We start from the raw sequence: 26,359 nt of genomic DNA on the forward strand, positions 1-26,359 counted from the left end.
AGTAGAATCAGAACGTAACCTCTTAACATAAATGCAGATGGTGATGAGCGAGACTTTCCAATGATCCAAACACTTGTAAGTGCATACATACTAATAAAGTATCTTGCTTGCAAATACAACAAAAGCCGCTATGAATGGAGCAATGATGTGACCGGGGAGAAAATGACTCCCAAATACACATCACTGAAGACATCAAATGCTCTTGGAAATGCTTCAAGCCATATAGGAGTTATTTAACATAAGATGTTGATGACAATGATACAAGTATTAGACTCACTTTACAATGCCTGGTGTACTTTTTTTGAATTTTGAAAAGGGAACAAGGGTAAAGAGTTATAAAAAACACACACACACAGTGAATTATTTAGAAAATACACTATGATCTTGGTTAGAAAAAAAATGTACTTACTTTCCTGAAAGAATGTCATGCCTGAGTTGTAAAACAAACAGGTACCTGACAAACATATACAAAAGTCATCAGAGGGTCACTGTTCCCCAGCCATTTCCAATCCCCAGCTTCCCATCACTGCTCCCACCCCCACGCAGTCCTGACGTCTGCATTGTAACAAGCGAGTCCAGGTCAGACGAGAACCTGGGTGGAAGCATCTCCTCCTGTCCCAGGAAGGCATTCCAGAACCTATCTAGAAGGTGAATGCATGTAGGAAATTTGCAAGATACTCAGAGGATGGAACATGGAAAGCTTCATGGTCCAATGACGCCTCCTCAATGCCCGTGGGCCTCCAGGAGACAGACAGCCATACACACACACATGCAGAGCTCACACGATCCAACAGGTAGGGTGGAATCACTGCATCTGACCCTCAACTAACCCTGCCAGCAGATTTCAGGAAGGATGCAGCTGATTGTATCAAAGAATTTGCAGCTGACTGCAGTGAGCGACTGCTGGAGGCTTTTTTTTCTGCTGAGCTTAACCGCAGACTCTGCTTCAAAAAACACATGTGTGCACACACAGACACAGACACAGACACAGACACACACACACACACACACACACACAGGAAACAGAAATCCTGGAACTGGTCACGGAAAATAGGGAGGAAGGCAGCAAATAACACCAGAGGAGTTTACTGAAGGGATTAAGTAAGTGTCCTTTTTTACCACGAGGATGTGGGCATCAGAACCACGTAGAGTGCTTTGTAAAAACCAAAGCTGCCCACGCTCCGCTCCACACCTACAGAATGAGAATCTTACACGCAAGAGTGGTCCCCAGGAATGTGATTTGTTCAAAAGCTTCTTGGGTGTTTCTGATTCACAACCCCTGGTTAAGAATCACTGGCTTTGATGACAGCTAGAAGCAGCACACTTCATAAAGGACTCTGAAGAGGAGCCCTAGGATAATGTAATTTGTTTGAACTTTGAACACAATGCACACAGTCACTCTCTGTGGAATGGATATAGGATAATGTGGGTGATCCAGACATGTGGGTGATGGTGAAGGTTCTAGTACGTTCCAAAATGTTACTACTTCTGACAGGCACTCAACTACCATTAAACTGAGAACCCATATTAAGGAGGAAACAGTGCTGATGTGGCCAGAACTTCCAATTCCTATAGGAAATCTTAAATACAGAAGCCCACAGGCCCCTCCTGTGGCGGGGCATGGTGATAAAGTCAGTCATTAAAGTGCTATTTAGGTGGTCACCAAAAGCCAGGGGCCACAGCCATGGACCACCCGTCACTACTGCTGTCCATCACAGACAATGACAAGGGCAGTCTGGGGAATCAAAGGCAGCAGGAGACTGAGTTGAGAATCTCACTGACAGCAAGGTGGCTAGAGGGAAAGTCCACACAAAATGTTTTTTAAGTCTCTTTTGCTTCAACACTATCTCTCAAGTCTCAGAGGCAGACATAGGCAGGTATACCAAGGAAGAAACTCGATGGGGTGGAAAAACACCATGAAGGAGTGCCAACAAATCTGATACTACAATAATCAAGGGAATATTTTGCAGTGCTCCTTAAAGAAATAAAATGGCAGTTTTGGATGATGAAATGCTCTTCTAACACCTGCACACAAAATAAAGTACCAGAGACCAACTAGCCAATTTACCCGAGGTCCATCAAGACAGAAATGAGACGAGAAGATACACTTTTAAATTCTGACTTACTAAGAAAAGGTTCAATCAGGCAAAGTTTTCAACAGAATACAGAGATAAGCACAGGCAAAGTGTTCATAACTTTTGCTCAGAACAGAAAGACAGCAGATGGAAGAGGTGGCAAGCCCACAGTCTAGAAGACCTGCTGATTATAACAAAGGCAAGCGCTACGGGGTCTGAGTGAGTGGAAGGACCTTGCTTCGCATCTTGTCCTACCTTGTAAACTCTTCACGAAGGTTGTTCGGTTCTGAAGAATAGTATTTAACTCGAAAGTGCAAAGCATAAGCAGGTCCAACTAAGCATTTGGAGATGGAAGGTTGAAGATGTTTTTCCCCAAGTTTTGAAGATCACAGAATGGACAAAAGGAAAAACACGTTAAATCTATTAACATATCCACCACACCACTGGAAAATAACAATAGAACATACAAAGCAATCCCAGCTTGGAAAACTAAAATGGACTTTGGTGTTGACAAAAACAGTGTAGTTAGTAATCTCATTCTGGAAGAAAATCCTACTCATCTAGATGACTTTCTGAGAGCTAACATTTTACTTTTACCCCTGACTGCCAAGATACCCCAGTGATACTAACTTTTAACAAAATACTAAGTGGGCTATAGGAATGTGACACATAAACAGCCAAGTGTTCTGTAATCTAAAAATAACTACAGTAAAAATACTTTTAAAGTATTAAATTTTTAAAAAATTACTCATACATAAACCACATTGAAGAAATGTGGTTACCACAACATAAAATCAGAGAGCAGGACCAGATTGTCAAAGATCCCGCCAGCTCTCCCATTCTCTGAATTTACTTCAAAACCCACGAGAAAATGAATGTCACAGGTATAAAGTCATGTTTCTGAACATCCTATTTTTCAGTCCTCATTGGGGGAAGCGTCTAATTTCAAAAGAGGGCATAGTGTGTTTTTTAACATCTACTAAAAACTCCCATTCAAATTTTAAACTCTTAACATTTAGCCAGTCTTAGGAAATTAAAACATCCTTAGAACTGAATCCATTTGAAAATGCTCCCAAGTTCTAATGAAAATGTAATACTTCAAAACATTGGCAAAGGAGTTCACTCTCTGAAAAAGTAGTAAGGTAGTAGACTGAATTCTGCTTACTTACTTTTCATCTGCTTTTTTATAGGTTTGGAATGATCCAGCCAGTGCTGAAAGAAAGAAAAAAAAATTGTTTTTCTTTCAGGAAAATTTTCATCAATAAGATTTCACAGTCCCCTGGAGATACCCTCCCCTATAAATCTTAGTAACTAAAACCAGGGATGGGCCTCTCTTGTGGCTTAGCTGGTAGAGAATCCGCCTGCAATGGGGGAGACCTGGGTTCGATCCCTAGGTTGGGAATATCCCCTGGAGAAGGGAAAGGTTACCCGCTCCAATATTCTGACCTGGAGAATTCCATGGGCAACATAGTCTATGGGGTTGCAAAGAGGCAGACACGACTGAGCGACTGTGACTCACAAAACCAGGGATTGGACCAGATTATGAACTCTTAAACTGGTTATCTGCAACCTGCTTGGTATAGTATAAAAATATCTGTGCTTCATGAAAAGATGTCAACATCATTAATTATTAGAGAAATGCTAATCAAAACTACAATGAGGTATCACCTCACACAGGTCAGAATGGCCATCATCAAAAAGTCTACAAATAATAAGTGGTGGAGAGAATGTGGGAAAAGGGAACCCTCTTACACTGTTGCTGGGAATGCAAACTGGAGCAGCCACTATGGAGAACAGTATGGAGGTTTCTTCAAAAACTAAAATAGAACGACCATTTCATCCAGCAATTCTACTCCTGGATATACATCCAAAAAACCCAAAAACACACATTCAAAAAGTTACATGCACCCCAGTGTTCACAGACAACTCAAGTGCCCATCAACAGATGACTGGTTTAACAAGGTGTGATATATATACACAATAGACTATTACTCAGTCATAAAAAAAGAATGAAATATTGCCATTTGCAGCAACATGGGTGGACCTAGAGATGATCATAATAAGTCAGAGAAAAGACAAATATCATATGCTATCAGTTACATGTGACATCTAAAAAATAACAAATGAATCTATATATAAAAAAATGGCAACAGACTCACAAAAAAAGGAAAAAAAACTTATGGTTACCAAAAGGGAAAAGGGAGATGGATAAATTAGGAGTCTGGGGTTAAACTACAGATACAAACTACTACACATAAACTAGAGAAGCAACAAGGATTTACTGTTTCGCACAGGGAAATATATTCAATATCTTATAACAACGTATAATGGAAAATAACCCGCTGAAAATTTATATGTAACTGAATCACTTTGCCATACACACATGAAACTAACACAATATTATAAATCAACTATACTTCAGTTAAAAAAAGGAAAAATATCTGTGCTTATGCACATCAAGTTCATTTTTCCTGGGAAGAGTTAGCTTTCCGAAGAGGTGCTGAAAATAACCTAAAACCCTCTACCTAATTGATCTGTAAAGTCCCTTCAAGTCCCTGGAGCCATCATCAGCCTTTTCCTCCTGAGTTTTCTCACGATAGAACTAAGTCTCCACAAATCTAGTAATGACCATAAGCCATGCTGCCAAAAGTCTCTGTTTATACATGGGTCTTTTGACTCGGTCCCCCTAAATTCTAAAATTAACAACCAAAATCCATAACCCTTTAAATGACCCACACTGAAAATGGAAAGACAGGAAGGAATTTGCCTGAGATAATTCTGCTGTGGTCCATGAAGGTGTTTCAACTTCCTCTAGCTTTCACCAGAAACACCACTTCAGTCTTATCCACCAGAGGAAATTACAGAACAACTTCCCTCATATAAAAGTTCCTCTGTAACATCCAACTTGTTGGCGCTACAGTCTTGAGGAGCCTTGGGAGCTTGACTTCCATGAAAAACAACATTTAAGAACATGACACTGTGAGCCCCTCCAGGCGAACATACACCTCGGAGGGCAAGGAGCACGCGCTTAATCATCTCTGAGTTTCCTGTGCCACACACAGAGCTGGCCACCCAGCAGGCCTTATTAGATTCTTGAGAAATAAATAAATGTTCAACATAATTATTTTAAATGGGGCAAAAAGGGACTTCCCTTTATGGAAACTCTGCACATGGGGCACACTGCTGTTAGGACAGCAGTTGGAACAACACAGCACAGAGCGGGTTTCTCAATAGCTGTTCAGAATCAGAGGTCACTCTGCTGACCGTCAATATACTCCCAGAAGCAATCTAAACCCTGCACATTCTAATAATGAAAACGGGCGGGACTAAGTGAGTACAGTGTCCTCTGCCCCTCACTAAAGAGCCCATTACGAGACTCTGTGGGAGGAGAGGGATAAGGCAACACAAAAGCCAATAAGAGATGAATTATAACACAATAAGCTGTGAGCAGTGCAATGGGAGACATGGGCTTTGTCATTCCTGCTCCTGGGCGAGGCAACCGAGTGATAAAAGCCCCAGATCCCCACAGCTGAATGCCTATCTCAAAGGCTTGTACACAGGATGCTTCATCGCATTGTTAATAGCTCTGAATGAGAAATGACCTAAATGCCCATCAACAAAGACGGATTAAAAAATGACTCCTCCATGCAGTGAAATACTATTCAGCCTTTAAAACTGATTTAGGTCTATATGTATTGATGTGGCAAGAGATCCATAGCACAATGTGAGATGGAAAAAAAAAAAGAAAAAAAAAGCAGGTAGGATCCCTTTATAGAAAATTATTATTTCCTATCAACACATGTCCAGAAGAATTTATAGAGGTTATTTCTGAATGTGGGACTGTGAATGACGTCTACTTAGTTTCTTTTTCACTTTTCAGGGTAGTTTCTTCCTTTTAATGAGAATATTATTTTCACAGCGGAGGGTGTGGTGGGGTGGGCCTGCCAGGTTGTCAAATTTTATTATTCATTTACCACTTGCCTATCGGGTGGTTTCTGATGATCAATTTGTCTCATGTGAGTGAAGTCCCATTGCTGCCCCTTAGTCAAGCTGAAGTCCTGGACCCTTAGCCCCTGGGAAGAAGACACACAAGGACTTGAAAAATCAACATATTTACTTTCCTGCCAAGGTAAGTATCATGCTAATGGCTTGACTAAACCTGTCAAAGGACAGTGAGGCAAAGGCCTCACTTTCAAATGAATTTATCCATACCAGGCAAGGAATGTTCTCCCTACAAGCAACCTCTAATCTTATTAGCCCCGGAGGCTCAGAGCTTAAAGGAGCTTGTCCCATTTCTTTCCTTGTTCTCAAGTCTCCTTATCATATTTGGAATAGAATAAATTTCAGCAAACTGTTCCTCTCCCTCTACTGTCAAACTCTATAATCTTAATCCAGGCCCCGCCTGTATCATTTCCTGAGCTGTGGTTTTCAACCCTGGCTGCACATTTCAGTCACAGATACCCAGGTTCCACCCAAGATCATTATACAGAATCCTAGATCATCAGTGTTTTCCAAAGGCTGCCAGTGTGTTCATTAAATATTTAATGCTGAAGTTTCCCTGCATCCTCTCCTACCCAAGAATATGTCCTAATAATGACCCTGGGGATCCTGAAACATCCACGACCCCTTCTGAAGACTGCTGTCTGAGGTCTGTAAAACCTTCAGCAATTTCAGGGTTTACGAGCCAGATGGCTACGGCCCGGTGTTAACTGACAGGCAGACCATGGCTGGATGCTCCTCCTGGACAGCAGACGCCCTGCCCTCTGACCACACTGCTAATCCCCTCATCCTCGTGCACTGGCCCCCATCCTTCCCAGCAAGTCACCAGCCACGGAGCCTTGCCCCGAGCAGGACCTACCAGGATGGAGGTCTAGGGCTCACAAAGCTGGGAAAAAAATCAGAAACAGCTCCATTTAAAAAGCTCCTTGATGCTGCGGTGTTCTGATCAGGTTTGCTCATCTGCATCAGAGGCGATAAGAAAGCCAGTCACAATCCTAAAACAAGATGATAAAACCTCTCTTGTGTCCTACCAGTTCAAACTGACCCAACTTCCTTCTTAGCTGCAGGGGCTGACCAGACCCTGATCGCTCGTATTTAATCCCACAAGACCACCCCGGGACTTAAAGACCCCGGGTACTCAGGCCCAGTGTGGCATTTAGCAAATCATATCCTGTACTTGGCTTGAAGCCCAATTTAGCAGCAGCAGGACCTATCTCAGATATTCACCTGCATCTGGCTAAATATAGCCTGGCTGCCTGTCAGCAGGGACCAAGACAAATGGCTCCAGCCCTCTTATCAGACGGGTAAACCAGTCACCGGAAAGAGACAGGTGCGTTTCTGAGTTCAAAGGGCAAGATATTTAACTCAGACACTCTAGTGGGTATTAGGTAGTTTCTGATCTGAATTTCTCATCCAAGTCCATCTGGCAAAACCCTTTCCATAAATTGAGATGTGAGATGATCTGGCAAAGCCCATCTGTTCTGACTGTACATCACTTCTAGAATCATGACATACATGAGAATGGCTGTAGAATTTAATTGTCTAAAACCTACACACAGCGCTCGAATCACAGGAGAGGCTCAGGGCTTGACAAGGGTCTAAAAACTCTGCCGGAACACCCCCTGGGCCATCACGTTTGAGTGATGGAACTCATAACTGACTTTCTAGTACCTCTAGATTTTCTTGGCTCGTAAAAAGGGTCTAGTTTGCATTTAAATTAGAGCTGGAAGGAATATGAGATAATCATATCTAAAAGATATAAAGAGAAAGAAGAGAACGAACACTTTTGGAGCTTATTGTGTGTGATATTGTGATTCATAATAAGAAATGTATATTTGGTCTTCATCGGTTTCTGGCACAGAGCCCCTAAAACCCTTGTAATTTCCTAAGTGGTAACAGCAATAAAAGTGTCTTAATATCCATAACAAACCCCTTTCAATGACACATGAGTTTGTGTCAATGAGGTTCTTTGGGAAAGCACCTAGGGATGGGGCTGGTTGCTAGGGGAACCAAACACAGGAGAGCAGGAACTTTCAGTCCCATCCCCCAATCTCCAGGAAGCGGAGAGGGGCTGGAGGTTGAATCAATTACCAATGAGCGATGATTTAATCAATAGTGTCTGTGTGATGAAGCCTCCGTAAAAACTCAAAAAGACAAGGTTCAGAGGTCTTCAGGGTTGGTGAACATACGGAGATTTGGGAACAGTGATGTGTTTAGAGGGTCACAGACGCTCCATACCTTCCCACCCCCAATACCTTGCTCTGTGAATCTGTTTCATCTGGCTATTCCTGCGCTACATCCTTTTATGATAAACTGGTAACCTAGTAAGTTAAATGCTCTTCTGAGTTCTGCGTTGGCTATGGCAAAATTGATCATACCCAAGGAGGGGGTCTGGGAACCTCCTACTCACCTATAGCCAGTAGGTTAGAAACACAGGTGACAACCTGGACTTGGGATTAGTATCTGAAGTGTGTGTTTGGGGGTCAGGGGTGGCAGGGAGGTGGGGAGTCTTGAACGACTTAGTCCTTAACCTGTGGGATACCTGACACTATCTATCTGAAGCATTCATGTGTTGGTGGTGTTGGGAAAAACACGCATTATATTATGTAATGTCCATTGCCTTCTTGGGCCTCAGAGTAGAGAAAGGCGGCTGTGGCGAGGGCAAGGGGTACCCTGCATCACGGCACTAGTGAGGCAGGATTCTAACTCTGCAAGTGTCAGCATGATTCTCTAGGCCTCCACACACACCCCACTCTGACACTCCTTTTCTGCCTACGGGAGAAGGAAGTCCTGTCAACCTGCTGTGCACACGGCCACTCCAGGCTTCCTTGGGGGTTCGTTTAGCTCAACTGCAGAGACCGCTTCCCTTCCCTTCCCAGGTGGCTCAGTGGTGAAGAACCCACTCGCAATGCAGGAGTTGTAGGAGGCGCGGGTTCGACTCCTGGATCAGGAAGATCCCCTGGGGAAGGAAATGGCAACCCATTCCAGTATCCTTGCCTGGAAAATCCCACAGACAGAGGAGCTTGGTGGACTACAGTCCACGGGGCTGCAAGGAGTCGGACACGACTTAGTGACTACACGACAACACAGAGACTTCCCTGGATCAACTGTTGCCCATGCAGTGCTGATATCTGCATGTGGGCAGGGAAACCCGCACTCTGCCAACATTCAGAAGCAGGCTGCTGGGAGGCCTGGGGCATTTCTTGAGCTGTTTGACATGTGTTTGAGAAAGAGGCGGAAGACCAGAATTCAAGTCCCAGCCCTGCCACTTGCCTGGGCTGTGGCTGTGCACTCACCCTTCAGCTCCCTCGTCAGTGCCCTGAGCTGTCTGCTGACACTGGCTAAAGAATCAACTCCCTGTCTCTGGAAACTAATGAACCATTCACATGCAAGGAAGGGTTTGTCCGCAAACATGGTGACATTCCAGGCACCCATCAGAGTGAAGCCACAATAGTCCCTCTGCGTGTCTTTCCAGCAGTCACCATGTCTGTGTGTCAACCTCCCCGGCAGCCGTGGGCCCCTAATTACCCATCTACCCGATTCCATGCTGCAGAGACCAGAGAGAAAACCTCTCACAGGTCTTGAGACAAAGGCCAAAGTCACCTTTTCTGGATTCCTTGCGGCCAAACAGATCACCGTAAGAGGCTCTCTTTTCATGCTGGGATGAGCTTGGGAAAGGACTCAGGATGGCTACCCCTACCCCGTAGAACACCCGCCCCCAAGATGGGATGGAGGCTCCCACTTGGTGGGGCAGTGGTGGCTCCTGCCCCAAATCCCTGCCACTCCTCTGCCTGGCAGAGTCCTCTCGCCCTCTGGGACCGCAGCCCTCCCCATGTTCGCCCTCCCCCTCTGACAGTTTGATCACCTCGTCACTGACACTCAGGCTCCAAGCTCACAGATGAGAGGGCTGAGCCCACAGTATTCCAAGGGACCACTTGTCTGTCTCCCCACCAGACTGTGGCAGGCAGGGACATCGTCCAGCCTACCCATGTGCCACAGAGCTGGCCACTGAGTAAGCTCCAAGTCACACTGCACTGAACTGACTAAATGTTTTGACTGTGTGTGTTGCTGGGGGCGGGGTGTCCAGGGTCGGGGGGGGTGTGATACTACCATGTGTCCTGAAATCAGTATAACCCAGTGGAAAACTGCTAGCCACTGCAATGACAGACCAGGCTCTGAATCTTGGCTCTATCCCCTACTTCAACCTTTGTGAGGTTCCGAGTAAACCGCAGCTTTATCATCTGTGAAATGGGTCTGCTTCATGGATCAATGATGAATAATTAAACATGAGTGTGATAAAGCCTTCAGTTTGATGCCAGTCTCAGGTCAGAGTGGGGACTCAGTAAACAGCACCTACCAGACCAGCCAGGAGAAAGCTGGGTGGGTACAGGCCAGAGCCCGGGCCCTCAGAAGACAGCTGTGATTTGTAAAAATAGAATCCATGCCCCTGCTTTGAGCTGTGCCCAGCAAGAGCTACAGATGGATTCCTGGGTGGCTTTCCTGCTTTAATACAGAAAAAAGAAAGAGGAGGCCCCAGCCCCAACTGCTAAAAATAGGCGATGCCAATAGACTTTGACCTTGCTTCAGGGCTGGGCAGCTCACTATGGAAACCAGGCTTGGCTCTTTGCAGGGAGCTGGGGACGCAGAGAGTTGTGCCAAGAGTCCTGCCACTGCCAGCCCTCTGATATGAATATCAGGGGCTGGGTGGGGATGTCATTCTTGGCAGGAGCCTCTACCACGGCGCAGTAAGCCACTGGCCAAGTGGACCGTCTCCTTCCTGGGCCCCATCTATTACACCTGCCACCAAGTGCTTCATCCTAGACCCTAGGAAAAAAATCAATGGCTCAGCGAACCTTTCCAAAAAGTCTCATCTAAAGAGACCATTGCTAAGGTCTCTCCTACAGGCAAGGCAGCCTTGAGGTTCCAGCTAAGCTCAGTGCATCACCTCTGGGGGCCTGATGACTTATGAGCCTGCCTACCTGGAAGAACAGACCCACATCCATGATGGGTTGCAAAGCCCTTTCTCCTCCCTTAACTCACAGAGTCCCTCAGTTTCCCTGCAAAATGGATGTTACTGCGTCCACCTTGGTGCTATGAAAACTGGGGCTCCAGAGTACCGTGTACTGAAGAGAGTGCCTAAACCTGAAATTGTAAAAACCTGGGCTCGTGCACGAGCTGTGCCACTCACTCAGTGACTTGCTAAGGTCTAAGAGCTTTGGTTTCCCCACCCAGAAGACGGGAGAAATCTGACCAATGGCTCCTAAGGTCCCTTCTGGGGCTAAAGACTAAAGTTCTAGGTTGTATGCCTTGTTATCACAAGTCACCAAGTCAAGAGGAGAAGGTCCTAAGTCTTAGGATCTAATTAGAAAGGTTTGCTCACATACACAAATAATGACCTTGAGGCCAAATGAGCAAACTGCCAGGGAGGGTGAAATAAACTCAGGTTTACACAGAGGAAAAACACTGTGGGAGTTCAGGGCATGCCGCATGAAGGGCTGTCATCAGAGCTGGTCTTGAAGGATGGCCAGAAGTTAAACGGGATGAAGTGAAAGTGAAGTCACTCAGTCGTGTCCGACTCTTTGTGACCCCATGGACTGTAGCCTACCAGGCTCCTCTGTCTATGGGATTTTCCAGGCAAGAATATTGGAATGGGTTGTCATTTCCTTCTCCAGGAGATCTTCCCCACCGAGGGATCAAACCCGGGTCTCCCGCATTGTAGACAGATGCTTTACTGTCTGAGCCACCAGGGAAGTCTCTTAATGAGAAAGGGCATTCCAGGAGCTGCACCAGCATAAGCGAAGTGACTAAACAACAACAAAACATCACCAGAGCCTAGCCTGCAATGAGCCCCAACTGGAAGGCAGACTGATGAGAAGGGGGCTGGGAGTTCCCGCTGCTCCACATGGCTTGGATCCTCAGAGTTAGGCAGATAACGGCCCTGCACCTGCTCTTGTGGGGCAGAGAAGCACGCCATGTTCACAGAGCTGCAGGCTGGAAAGGCTTTAGCTCAGAGTCTGAGCTCCTGCAGGTGGATGGCCTAGGAAGGATGCCTGGACCCGCTGTGAACATCCCTCCTGCCACATGGGGCCTGGGCACCAGCAGGCGGGAAAGCCTGGCAGCCAAGTGAGCAGAGGCTCACAGCAAGGACTTTCATAATGGAGTCACCTCCATGGTTTTTGGCGAACAAGTGGCTGGGGAGTGGTCGCCTGGGGTTAAGGACATGCCACCAGGGCAACAGGTACCTGGCGCTCAAGGCAGAAAGATGGGTGCCTTCTGATTAGAGGAGATGTGAAGGATAGTACCCTGCCTTCCCTTTAGTCTCAGAATCACGGGACATTAAAACCAGAAGGGCTCTTGGATGTCCAACAAACCCATTTTACAGATGAGGAGACCAAGGCCAAGGGAGAGAAGGTGGCTTATCTAAAGCCCATGAGACCAGGAGCAAGGTTTGAGCCTGAACTGAGTCCTGGGCCACAGACAATCTGAAGCCAAAAATACCATATACAAAAGGACAACAGGTAAAGCAGCTCTGGGAAGAGGAGGACTGACGAGTGTCAGATGCTGGGGACAGCAAGGAGAACAGTAAATTCAGCACTGAGGAAGCAACCGGAAATGGAACTCGGATGCAGGTGTATAAATGCTGGAGAAACAGGCAAATCCCTTAAGAGAAAGCAGTAAAAAGAATGGACAGAGAGAGAGATACTGAGGTGCAGGGAAGGAAACTCAACGCATTCGGGCTACATGACCTCGGTCTTCTTAGCCAGAGGTGAGGCCACCCGTGAGAACAGTCTCTGTGGGGACAGGACTAGAGGTCTGTGGTGCAGACTCAGAAGGGGAACCCTGGGGCACTTCAGGGTCCACTGGGGGTTCATGAGGCTCCAGGAACAGCTCAGGGCTTAGATTTCGCTGAATCTGTGATCTGTGCTTGGGCCAGAAGGCACGGCCCATGGCCTCTCCAGCAATGCCTGGCAGTCCTAGAGAAGCAGCAGAGGAAGCAGATGGGCCTGCATGCGTGTTGAAGGGGGGTCAGGGGACAGTCTCGGGGGCAGGAGAATCAAAGGGCAAGTGGGGACACAAAGGACACGCCTGAGGCTTGACCGGGCGGGGTCGCTGAGGGCCAAGGCCATGCACGGAGGAACTGGAAGGATCTTGGATCTTATTCTGGTCACAGGATAAGAAACGATAGAATCCTGGATCTTGGAATGAATGGACAGTGGCAGGACCCAAGGTGCATTTGGGTGAGGTTTGCTCAAACGAAACTTCAGTGAGAGGAAACTGGGTCTGGCATATTTAGAGGTGTCAACAACTTGAGTTCTGAGTTTGCCCGGGGAGGAGGAAAATGGGCACTTGAGGCCTTGAAGGATGGGAAGAGAGTGATGAGGTCAGAGGGTACAGCCTCAAAGGAAGCAGAAGTACACGGTAGAGGGGACAAAGATAGCAGTTGCCCTTCCCTGAGCCATGGGGGCCTCAGGGAGAGTCTCCAGCTCACAGGAAGGAATCAGGACCACGAACTCAAGGAGGCAGCAGGATGCTCCTGGAACAGTCAAGGGGGTAAGGGAGTGGGCTGCAGGCAGACAGGAGGTCCTAAAGGTGGGCCGGAAGTTGCTGGTATAGAGGGGGCATCCAGGGGGTTCAGGGGGACTCATCTGCCCAGCAGGCACTGTAACCCAGGCGCACTTAAGCCCTGGCTCCACTGCATCACCGCAGACTGAGCCCCACACCATCCATCTCAGGTAGACCCAATTTCCAGGTATCGACTTTGAGTATCTCCTTACAACCATCATGCACCCCAGAAAGTATTTAAAAAGTGTCTTTCAGGTAGAAAGGCTTAGCTACACAGGAGGAGCTCCAGGTCTCAGTTCAAACATCTCCTACCAGAGAACTCACCCTTTCACACTCTGTCTAAAATAGAACTGCCCCTTACTCTATCCCCTCCCTCTGCTTTACTTTTCTTAACCCTTATTACCACCTGTCCTATCACGCAGGTATGACATACACACACTGCATTATCCACTGCTTAGAACAGGGTCGAGTGCATAACAAACACTCAATAAATATTTTTAGATTGCTGAATAAATTCTCTTTGAAACCCAAAGCTAGATTCTACTGGGAATGGAAACTCTGAAGTCTTTCTTGTTTTTTAAAAGAATAAAGCTGACAGTATGACATTCCCTGATTTCAAACTATACTACAAAGCTACAGTAATCAAAACAGTCTAGTACAGACACATAGCTCAATGGAACAGAGAGCCCAGAAATGAACTCACATTTATATCATCAATTAATCAACAACAAAGGAGGCAAGAATCTAAAATGCAGCAAAGATAGCCTCTTCAATAAATGGTGTTGGGAGATACATACAGCTACAGGTAGAAGAATCAAACAACTTCTATCTCATACTACACAAAAAAATAAATTCAAAATGGATTAAAGATTTAAACATAAGACCTGAAATCATAAAACCTGCAGAAGAAAACATAGGCAGTATGCTCTTTGACAGTAATCTTAGTACTTTTTAATGTCTCCTTAGGCAAGGTTTGGGTGAACTCCGGGAGTTGGTGATGGACAGGGAGGCTTGGCATGCTGCGATTCATGAGGTTGCAAAGAGTCGGACACAACTGAGAGACTGAACTGAAATGAACTGAACTTAAGCAAGGGAAACAAAAGCAAAAATAAATAAATGCAACTATACCAAACTAAAAAGCTTTTACACTGTGAAGATAACTATCAGCAAAATAAAAACACCACCTACTGAATGGAAGAAGATCTTTGCAAGTGACATATCTGATAAGGGATTAATATCCAAAATACCCAAAGATTTCCGACAACTCAACATCAAAAATATCCACACGATCCTATTTAGAAAGGGGGAGAAGATCTGAATAGACATTTTTCCAGAGAAGATACACAGATCGCCAACAGACAACATAAAAAGATGATCAACATCACTATCAGGAAAATCCAAATCTAAACTACGAAGTACCCATCATCTCACACCTGTCAGAATGTCTATTACCAAAAACACAACAAAAGACAAGTATTGGCGAGTTTATGGAGAATAGGGAACCCTTGTGCACTGCTTATTGGTGGGAATGTAAACTGATGCAGCCACTATGGAAGAGTATGGAGAGTCCTCAAAAATTAAAAACAGAACTACGGTATGATCCAGCACTCCACTCCTGGATATTTATCCAGAGAAAACAAAAACACTAATGAGAAAAGATGTATGTACTCTTACGCTCATTGCACTGTTATAATAGCTAAGATATGGAAGCAACCCAAGTGCCCATCAATAGATGAATGGATCTAGAAGATGCAGTATCTATACATACACATCAGAATACTACTCAGCCATAAAAAATGATGACATCTTGTCATTTGTGACAACGCGGATGGATCTAGAGGGTATTATGCTAAGTGAAATAAATCAGACAGTGAAAGACAAATATGGTATGATATCACTTTTGTGTGGAGTCTAAGAAACAAATGAACAAACATTACAAAATAGAAGCAGAATTATAGATACAGAGGACAAACAGGTGGTTGCCAGGAGGGAAGGAGGGAGAAAAAAAATAGGTGAAGGTGATTAAGAAGTACAAACATCCAGTAGTTGCAAAATAAATGAGTCACAGGTCTGAAATGTACAGAAGGAGAATATAGTTAGTAACTATACTTTTGTATGGCAAGAGGTTGTAAATAGGCTTGTTGTGGTGATCATTTACAAATGTACAGAAATATCGAATTACCATCTTGTGTAACAGGAACTAACGTAGTATTGTAGGTTAATTATAAAATAGATAAAGGAATAAAAATAAACAAAAGAGTGGTTTTGAGCTGTGTTGAGTTCACTTACTCGGGCACCTCCACTGTGGACAGTTCTGTCTCCAGCAAAGTGAGGGAAGTCTTTGCTGACCAAACACAACCTTCTGGAGCCTGCAAGATGGCTCTCGAGCAATGCCAAGACCTGCTCAGACCACCCGGCCCCAGAGCCCACTAAGCCTGGCTGCGCTTCAGCTTGCTTACAGCACCTGCTTCTCTACACCTGGCAAGAGTCCACGAGAAGACGGTGGCACAGCCTCTTCTGCTAGTTAAAAATATGCACAGCATCCCCAGAAGAATTCTTACAATGAGATTTCTTGCTACCGACTCTAGAGATGTGCCTACACTGCATCCTCGAGCTTCAAAATGTCTCCCTAGCACATCCCCATGTGCAACAAGATCCTGGACACCTCCAGGGTGGGGCGTCATGGAGGCATCACCTCCCGTGGGTGCCAGCACTTCCATCCCAATGCTCTTTACCACAACAGTAATGCAGTTTTACTCCTGTCTTTCTCCACCAATTTCCAGTAACCATGGACCTGTGATTAGCCAGTCCATCATGCAAGGAATCAAAGGAATACTTACCGGAACTTGCGCAGAGTCGAGGAACTGTAGGCCAAAGTAATCTGTTTCCACCAGGTCTAAGTGGTACACAATCTGATCAAACAAATCCTGGCCTTTGGCGTGTTTCTGGAATATAATGGGTAGATGAAATTTTAGGAGGTGACAGTTGATAAGAAACAAGATTTTAAAAAAAAACACCCAAACAAACAACAAAATCACTTTCCTCTCTCTACCAAACACATATGTGTCAGAGTACACAAATTTATTTAAATGCAATTATTTTTTATTATAATACAAACTCATGATTAAATCTAAAGTATACATGATAACAAGAAAACCCCACCAACTTTATTGATTAGGGAACCAACATCTTAATATGATAAATAGTTAATAAATAGGAAAAAAAAAAGTCAAGCATTGATCCTGCCTTTAGCTGCAGCACTAGGAAACCAAAGAGTGGCTGTTGTTTAGTTGCTAAGACATATCCCACTCTTTTGCGACCCCATGGACTGCAGTCTGCCAGGCTCCCCTGTCCATGGGATTTCAAAGCCAAGAATACTGGAGTGGGTTGCCATTTACTTCTCCAGGGGTTTTTCCCAACCCAGGAATCAAACCCTCATCTCCTGCGTTGAAGGCAGATTCCTTACCACTGAGCCACCAGGAAAGACCAAAGAGTAGATGACAGCATATACAAAAATTAACTTAAAATGAATCAAAGACCTAAATGTAAGAGTTAAAACTATAAAACTCACAATAAAACACACACAAATCTTCATGACCTTGGATTAGGCAAAAGTTTTTTAGCTAAGACACCAAAGGCACAAGCAACAAAAGAAAAAAACAAACTGGACATCATCAAAATGTAAAACTTTTATCCTTCGAAGAACACAAAGATATCAAGAAAGTACAATGACAATCCAGAATGGGAGAAAATTTTACAAATGATACTTCTGATAAGGGACTTCTCTAGAACATACAAAGAATTATTACAACTCAACAATAAAAAGACAAATACTCAATTTAAACACAGGTCAAGGATATATAGAGATGAGGACTTCCCGGGTGGCACAGTGGTAAAGAAGCCACCTGCAGTGCAGGAGATGGGGGTTCGACCCCTGGGTCGGGAAGATCCCCTGGAGAAGGAAATGGTGACCCACTCCAGTATTCTTGCCTGGGGAATCCCATGGACAGAGCAGCCTGGCGGGCTACAAGGGGGTCTCAAAGAATCAGACCTGATTGAGTGACAGAGCATACACACATCTACAGAGACAGAGAGAGTTCACCTAAGAGAGACGAATAGCCAACAGGCATATCAAAAGATGCTCAACATCATTAGTCATCAGGGAAGTGCAAATAACAAACACAATTAGACACTTCATACCCACTCGGAGGGCTACAACAACAAAAAAAGACAGATAACCAATGTTGGAGAAATTGGAACCCTCTTATATTGCTGATGGGAATGTCAAATTGGGTAGCTAATTTAGAAAAGAAGCCTGGCAACTTCTTAAACAGTTAAACACAGAGTTACCATTTGACCCAGCAATTCCACTTCTAGGTAAATATCCAAGGAAAAATGAAAACATATGCTCACACAGAAACTGGTACAAAAATGTTTACAGCAGCATTATTCATAATAGTCCCAAAATGGAAGCAATCCGAATGTCTATCAATTGATGAATGGATAAACACAATGTAGCACATCCACACAATGAAATACTATTTGGCCATAAAAAGGAATAAAGTTCTGATACATGCTATAACACTGATGGACTCTGAAAACATTATACTAAGTGAAAGAACCTGGTTATAAGTTACAAGTGACCACATATTATTTGAGATGTCCAGAACATTAAGTCTAGAGTCAGAAATTAGATTGATAATTAGTAACTGCTTAGGGCTACCAGGTATTCTAAAGGAGATCAATCCTGGGTGTTCATTGGAAGGACTGACGCTAAAGCTGAAACTGCAATACTTTGGCCACCTCATGCCACGAGCTGACTCACTGGAAAATACTCTGATACTGGGAAAGGTTGGGGGCAGGAGGAGAAGGGGATGACAGAGAATGAGATGGCTGGATGGCATCACCGACTCTGTGGACATGAGTTTGAGTGAACTCCGGGAGTTGGTGATGGACAGGGAGGCCTGGCGTGCTGTGATTCATGGGGTTGCAGAGAGTCGGACATGACTGAGCGACTGAACTGAACTGAACTGAGGGCTGCCAGGTGTGTGGGGTGACAGCAAAGATGAACAGGGTTTGGGGGGGGGCGGTTAATGAAGTGGTCTAAAATTGACCATGGTCATAGATGTGCAACTCTATGAATATACTAAAACCCACTAGGTGAATGTATGGTATGTGAATCTCTCTAAATAAACTACTAAAAATAGCAGAGAGGCAGAGTTTTTCTTTAGAGTAGTATTCCAGCAAATAAATGAAGAAAGAATAACAAAACTGTGGTATCACAATTTTGTAGCTCTAATGAATGGCAGGCTCTAAGTACTGGATGCCAGTGGCTACTAACACTGCAACTGGAGACAGATAACCAGGTGAAAAATCCTACCACCCAAGGTATAATCTTGCTCCCCACACCTCTCTTTCCACAGGGAAAAACTACCTTGGGGCTGGTTAAACCACCAGATCCAACTACAGGAAATGCAGAGGAATGTTCTAAACTACAAAGAACCACAACTGGTAAGATGCAGCCTGTGGGAAATTGTAGAAACTCCTCAGGACGAATGACCCACTTTCCTCGACAAACAGAATATAGGGAAGAGAAGAGATTGAGAGGACACGTAGAGATTGAAAGAGGTTTAAAAGACATTTGTAAACAGGCAAGCTTAACTTGCAGTATCCAGGGATGCACACTTGGGTGAGCAATCTTGGAAAGACAGTGAAGAAGCGATTACAATAAAGTCAGGGTAGGTGTTGCTCTTGGGGCTGGGCATGGGGCTGGGAGGAGGCAACAACTGTGAACTTCCGGCTGGCTGGCAGTGTTCCAGCTTTTGATGTGGCTGACGGTACCACGTTGTCTGTCTACTTTCTAGTAGTTCATTAAACTGTACCTTTTTGTTTCCTTTGTACGCCTCTATTTGTGTTATATGAATAAACAACAACAAAAAGTTAAAAAAAAAAACAACAACTTCAACAACAAATTACAGTCTCCTTCCTTTCCCAGAAATACTCCTCTGAAAGCAACAATTCAACACAAGATTCCAGAAGTCTTGACATGCAGTGACATTCTCTGTAAAACGAATCTCGTGGAGAAATAAGGTGGGATTGGGGGCGGGCAAAAAGGAGAAACAATCAAAATTCCAATCACAGAACACAGCACTGGGGCCCACCAGCACATCAGAATATTATTCGGCTGTTACAAAAGAGAATTATGAAGATGAGACAGAACTATGGAAAATTCTTATGACAAATGTTCAATAAACAGAGCACAAGGGAACAGCAAACTGTGATTCCAGCTACATAAATCTATGTATGGACTGCACATGGACTACTTGATAAAAACAGGAGAGTGGCAAAAATTACAATAGTTGCGTTAGCACGGAGACAGAATGGATGCTTTATTTCCTGAGTTTTCTTTAACACCGATCTTTTGGCAGTTGTTAGGCAACAAAGACAATGTTAAAAAAAAAAAAAAAATCACAATCCTGGCACTCTTCCTCCCTGCCCATAACAATCCATTTTCTGCAGGTATTTTTTCCAATTACTATCCAGTGCTACCAGCCCCATGCAACACCTATTAGCACGGTGCCAAGGCTTCATTAGTGGGTTTCCTAGTGGGAAAGAACTAGTCAGAGTAAAGCTTTAGCAGCAGGATATGGCAGAAACAACTGGGCTGCGAGGAAGCAAGAGACCTCTAGTCCCAGATGCACCACTAACTGCAACCTTAAAGCAATTCATAATCTCCCCCAATCCATATGGCCACTCCGGACTTCCTCCCCATGGCTGCTAATCAGACCCGGTCCCCTGGATACACAGTGCCACCAAAATTCAACTGACCCCAAACCCAACCTGCTCCCCACCTGGGTCTCTTTTGGTTCAGGGCTTACCATCCAGGTATGAAATTTTAACACTCTCGGGCTCTGAACTCAAAAAAGCACGGTTCCGCAAATGTAAAATGACGGGAGTTAGCCGACGTCTTTGTCTGCTGCTGCTGCTAAGTCACTTCAGTCGTGTCCGACTCTGTGCGACCCCACAGATGGCAGCCCACCAGGCTCCCCCGTCCCTGGGATTCTCCAGGCAGGAACACTGGAGCGGGCTGCCATTTCCTTCTCCGACGTGTGAAAGTGAAAAGTGAAAGCGAAGAAGTCTCTGTCCAGGTCATTCCAAATTTTATTTTTCTCATGTCTTTCTAAAAGGCTCTTAATTCAGAAGGAGCTCAAGGTGGCGGCTGGGAAAATAACCTTTCTAGGGGCAGTGGGCCCCTCCTGCCAATGTCAGATGGGCTCCTCTTACTGGCAGACCCTCACTCAGCTGGACGTGGAGGTGGCAGACAGCAGAGTCTGGTGGGTAGTACGTACCCATTTTCACTCACCTATAAACACTTCCCCCCACTCACCTCCCAACCAAGTACACTCTTTGGTCTCTTCTGCTGGCAGGGGGAATTCCCAGTGGCCCTTACTGCGTCTAGAAAGAATCTGATGAAATTATGAGGGCTGGAATGAATAAAAAGGTCCTTGAAATAGGTCCCAGGGGGCTGAAGACAGAAGGACCAAGACCACAGCACTTGAAGCAACCATCGCTCACTCCTCCCAGCCCACAGTGCGTCCACTCTCAAAACTGAGAGGGTCCCAGATAATTCATCTGCACCACCAGCCAGGACACCTTACTGAGAGCAGCCCCTAGCAGCCTGCAGGCTGTCATCCCGGGCTTACTCGCCCAGACACACCCTTCCTCGGCAACCTCCCCAACGCTGTTCTCCCGCCCCTTCAAAGGCAGCAAGTGCCCCTCCCGTGGGTTCCCACAGCAGGCTCAGGCCTTTACTACAGGCACGCTTAACATACTGCACCATGGCTACTCATGTTCCCATCTTACTCCTGCTTCAGACTCAGCACTCCTAAGGGCAGAGACCTGCTGAGTTCCCCTGGGTACCACCCCTTCCTCCCTCCATCCCCAAAGCACATGCCTGGCTGGCACCCAGCAGGCACTCCACAAATGTCTGCTGGATGGCTGGATGGACGGACAGGATGGATGGATGGATGGGGGATGTGTAGGGTCTAGGGCCATGAAATGGGTCTTCTGGAGGGGCCATGCTAAAGCACAAAAAACAGACTGCTATTTCCCAAGCAGCAGACCTAAAAATGAGAATACGCTCATTAAAATCTTTTCAAATTAAGTTTTCCATGAACAAGCATCTAGGGAACTGTGCTGTACTTCCAAGGCCATTTACCTAAACACGATTTTGTGACTATTACATGAAGTGCTGTCAAGTGATTACACAAGGAGATCAGTTAATGTGACAAGACTAGAAGCTGATCCTGTTGCTTCATCGTTAACTAAGTTGCCCTCTCTGTGAGGAATTCACTCACTCATTCAACAAATGTTTATCAACTGCTCATCAAATGCCACTCACCCTTCCAGACAATGGGGTACACTGGGGTCACAAAGTCTGGAAGGAGCAACTACAGGAAACTAAGGAAGAACAAATTCTTCTTGGAGAATGAAGTCCGCCTAAAAAGCTTAAGACCCAAGCCCACAGGTCGCAGGACCACTTATCTCCCTGCTTTCCCAAGCTTAGTGTAAAATATACTCAGTGTAAAATCTTTCAAAGTTCTGAGCACCATCTTGAAATCCAACCACATGACATGTATGGAGAGATGCCCCAAACACAGCAGGACCTTGAGAGCTCTATCCTTGAGTTCTTGCATCACATCACCTAGTTTTTCAGCCTCCCATCTCAACACATCACTTCTCACAAGAACCAGCAACTAGCGGTTTGCAGACAGTATGGCTTTCCATAGCAGCTCTTTCTGATCTGACAGGAGCTAAAAATAACCATGCACATTAAAACCATGTAAAATAAGAGTACCAGGTTGCCAGCTAAAGACAGGGTCAGGCAGGCAGCCGGCAGGGAAAGGTATGGACACTGTGATACCTTCGCTGGCCAGTCAGAGGTTCTGATTTAGTCTATTTGCTGGTTCCCAGCTAAGGTTCCGATAAGGAAGACTGTTGGACAGCTGATGTCTTAACTGTCCCGCAGATAAATGAACCAGCCTGACCCTCTCAGATAAGATGCAACGAGCAACGTCTCACTGCAATCTGACCCACGTGCAACATAATAAGTCAACAGCGGTCCTGGAAGAACAAAGAAGATAGAAGGCCAGCCATCCAAATCTCATTAGTCTCCAGAGCATTCAATGCTGTGCATCCCAGGTAGGTTTGAAAGGAGGAAATAAGCTGTGTGTGAGAGTGCCAGTCAAGCGTGCACATCCTAGGTGGTGGGAAGCATACCATCTGGGCAGAGAAAGGATTTCAGGAGCCTTGGAGGCCCAAGAGGCTCTCTCCCCTCCATACACTGGCTCCACATCCATCAGAGGGCAAGTCCCTCTGCACCCATCTTCGGAAGGCTCACTCCTTCCTCTCCATTACGGCTCAGGCCACATCACCTCATCTGTGGGCCACAGCAAGAGTCCCCCGAGTGGTCCCAGGTTATCATTCCATTTATCAGTTACTGATCTTAAGTTTTATAACATATGGAAACTTGATAAGCAGAAAGGGACAGAGGGTGGAGGTGGAGGAGAGGGTGGGAGGAGGTGTAGAGTCTTTCTTTAGCTCTAAGTATTAAGGTGCCCGTCTGATGATGGCCTCAAACCGGTTATAAATATACACAGTTGTACCACGGTGGAGCCATGCCCTGGGACTCTTAGAGGCCAAAATGCTGGGGTGGAAAACCAGCTCTGTTTCTTTTCTAGCAATATGACTGTGAATTTAGGCAACCCCCATGCCAAGTCTCAGCTTCTCCATCTGAAAAATGGGTACTCTCCTCTACCCTGTCCACCCTGCTAAGTCACTGCATTAATAAAAAAGAAAGCAAACAAGCATCCGCTGTCAACTGCAGTGTCCTATACACACAAAGGAATTATTATCACTTTCATCCAAACCTTATTTCCCTCACACATCCACAAGAATAACACAATGTGTTTTTTTTGTTTTTTTTTTGCCAAATGCTGAACAAGTACCGACAAAGGTCCATCTAGTCAAAGCTATGGTTTTTCCAGTGGTCATGTATGGATGTGAGAGTCAGACTATAAGGAAAACTGAGCGCCAAAGAATGGATACTTTTGAACTGTGGTGTTGAAGAAGACTCTTGAGAGTCCCTTGGACTGCAAGGAGATCCAACCAGTCCATCCTAAAGGAAATCAGTCCTGAATATTCATTGGAAGGACTGATGCTGAAGCTGAAACTCCAATACTTTGGCCACCTGATGCAAAGAACTGACTCATTGAAAAAGACCCTAATGCTGGGAAAGATCGAAGGCAGGAGGAGAAGGGGACGACAGAGAATGAGATGGCTAGATGGCATCAACAACTCGATGGACATGAGTTTGAACAAGCTCCAGGAGTTGGTGATGGACAGGGAAGCCTGATGTGCTGCATTCCATGGGATCTCAGTCAGACACGACTGAACTACTGAACTGAACTGAACAAATATATGATCTAGTAATCCTATTTAAAGGAAAACAGGCTAGCCTGGCTTTGGGATTTTGAGGAAACCCATGTTAGTTCTTGGAGATCAACTCCTTCCTTTCTTAAACACCCCTTGTTTAAACAGCTCCCAGAACTCTAACTGTTCTCATCAGTGGTCTTCCTGGCCATTGGTTCCCAGAAGGTACCTGCCTCAAGGCATCTTTCAACTGTCTCTCAGTTCACTTCAGTTCAGTCGCTCAGTTGTGTCCGACTCTGCGACCCCATGAATCACAGCACGCCAGGCCTCCCTGTCCATCACCAACTCCCAGAGTTCACTCAAACTCATGTCCATCGAGTCGGTGATGCCATCCAGCCATCTCATTCTCTGTCGTCCCTTCTCCTCCCGCCCCCAATCCCTCCCAGCATCAGAGTCTTTTCCAGTGAGTCAACTCTTCGCATGAGGTGGCCAAAGTATTGGAGTTTCAGCTTTAGCATCACTGTCTCCAGGAAGTGCTAATTTCATGGTTAGTTACTACTTCCTACCCTTACCCCCAAACTTGCTAACTTGCTACTTTTCTCTGAACCTTAGTAGGAAAGCAGCTCTCCATTACCTTCACGTGCACACAGAAGGGCCAGGGGTCTCTGTTCCCACTGCCATCACTACTAAGTCGTCACAAAGAAATATACACTGTTTACACCAGGATGTCATAAACACAAATATCTGAAATTACAGAATAAAGTTACCTTGAAATTTCATCCTGAGTGAGAAATAGCAGCTCAGCCCTCAGCAAGATCTGGTGACTCAAAACTGAAATCTACTGATGCAAAGACAATGCAGAGGGTCCCTAATCTGCTGGATTGAAGGCCAGGCTGTCTAGCTTATAAATTCCACCTCCCAGTTGAAGAAGGCTTCCATGTTTACCAAGGTTCCATGACCCCAGTTTGCAGAGAAAGAGCCTGAGCCTCAGAGAGATCAACATAACCAAGATCCTATTGCTCACAAGTGGCAGACCAAGAACCAGAACCGCGTCTTCTGGATTCCGAGGACACAGCTCCTTCCATCTCATCCCACTGCTTCTCCAGTCGGCTCATGCACCTCTTTGGCTCCAAACACATGCAACGTGTCCAGCCAGCAAATATTTCTTAAGCCCAATTCAACACACGGCTGCAGAAAGCGTGCTTCGTGCGTGGTCTTGGCTACAGCTGGGAGACAGGGCCACAGGGTCAAACACCAGCAGGCCTCCTGGTGGGAGGTGGGGGGCAATTCCCATTCTGTTCGGAGGCAGGGAAGTCGGGGCAGAATGAAAAGTAGTTGATTCGCTTACACACTAACCCAGAAGCCAAGACATTTTCTGTGGGGGACACCAAGAGTCTGGTCGGCTCCTGGAAATTCAATTCTGATAAAACAGAGTACGTGTTACTAATTTCCTGACCCGCCTGGCTAACCATCCCTTAGAAATCGGAGGAAGCAACCACTGCCCTTAGTTTCAGTCAACAAGTGAGAATAGTCTTAGAAGAAAGTGACTATTATCTTGGTGTGCGAGTCAGTGAAAGGAGGCAGTGTGAATGGGGTGCTCTTCCAACCAGGGGCGCAGGGCTCTCCACATGGGACATGAGGTCTCGGCGGGTAGACAGTAGGCTTAACGGTTCCTGCACAGAGCACCGCCACACTGGCTTCCAGGGATGGAGCGATCAATCTAAAACACTGAGACTTTGTGCTCCCTTATTACCTATCGATCAGCCTCTGTTCCAGGCTGATAAGCCATCTTTGGGCCGAAAGTCACAACTCTCATTTGTTTCTGCTATGAGAATTAAATGGCCCCAACAGCCATGATCCTATGAACCTTCTTGCAATCAGCATGGAATACCTAACACCTTCTGATGACCTCAGTTTCTGTCTCCCATTAGTTGCTTCCAACCGTGCCGACCACATGTGACTCAGCAGTCAGCTAAAGGGAGACCTTCACCTTCACTCCTCAAAGTGCTGAATAAAGTCTGGACACTAACGCTACTTGATCCTGGCAGCCCTGAAAACTGGTTTCACTCAACACTTCAAATATTATACCTTCCCCTTTCAGTAAGAAATCCTAAAACAGCACATGGTGAATACTCTTTACTTTGGGGGTAACTACTATCAGGCCCAGGCTTCCCTGCTGGCTCAGTGGTAAAGAACCCACCTGCCAATGCAGGAGACAGGGTTCGATCCCTGGGTCAGGAAGATCCCCTGGAGGAGGGCATGGCAACCCACTCCAGTATTCTTGCCTGGAG

General features: G+C 45.5%; 1 protein-coding gene across 10 annotated transcripts in view; it reads right to left on the reverse strand.

Annotated features, from left to right (window-relative positions):
* The window catches only part of EPB41L4B (erythrocyte membrane protein band 4.1 like 4B), a 143,943-nt gene that overhangs the window by 89,498 nt on the left and 28,086 nt on the right, over positions 1-26,359 (reverse strand). For all 10 annotated transcript variants that reach the window (XM_055427544.2, XM_055427547.2, XM_088838257.1 and 7 more), the window contains exons 2-5: positions 16,478-16,582; positions 3,245-3,287; positions 2,331-2,409; positions 410-454 (exon numbers count right to left, since the gene is read on the reverse strand). In XM_055427544.2, the coding sequence (XP_055283519.2) occupies positions 410-454; positions 2,331-2,409; positions 3,245-3,287; positions 16,478-16,582 (272 nt within the window). The remainder of the gene's footprint in view (positions 1-409; positions 455-2,330; positions 2,410-3,244; positions 3,288-16,477; positions 16,583-26,359) is intronic.

Source organism: Moschus berezovskii, chromosome 7, assembly GCF_049115385.1.
Source record: "Moschus berezovskii isolate FMDL1 chromosome 7, NW_MosBer_1.0, whole genome shotgun sequence".
NCBI lineage: Eukaryota > Metazoa > Chordata > Mammalia > Artiodactyla > Moschidae > Moschus > Moschus berezovskii.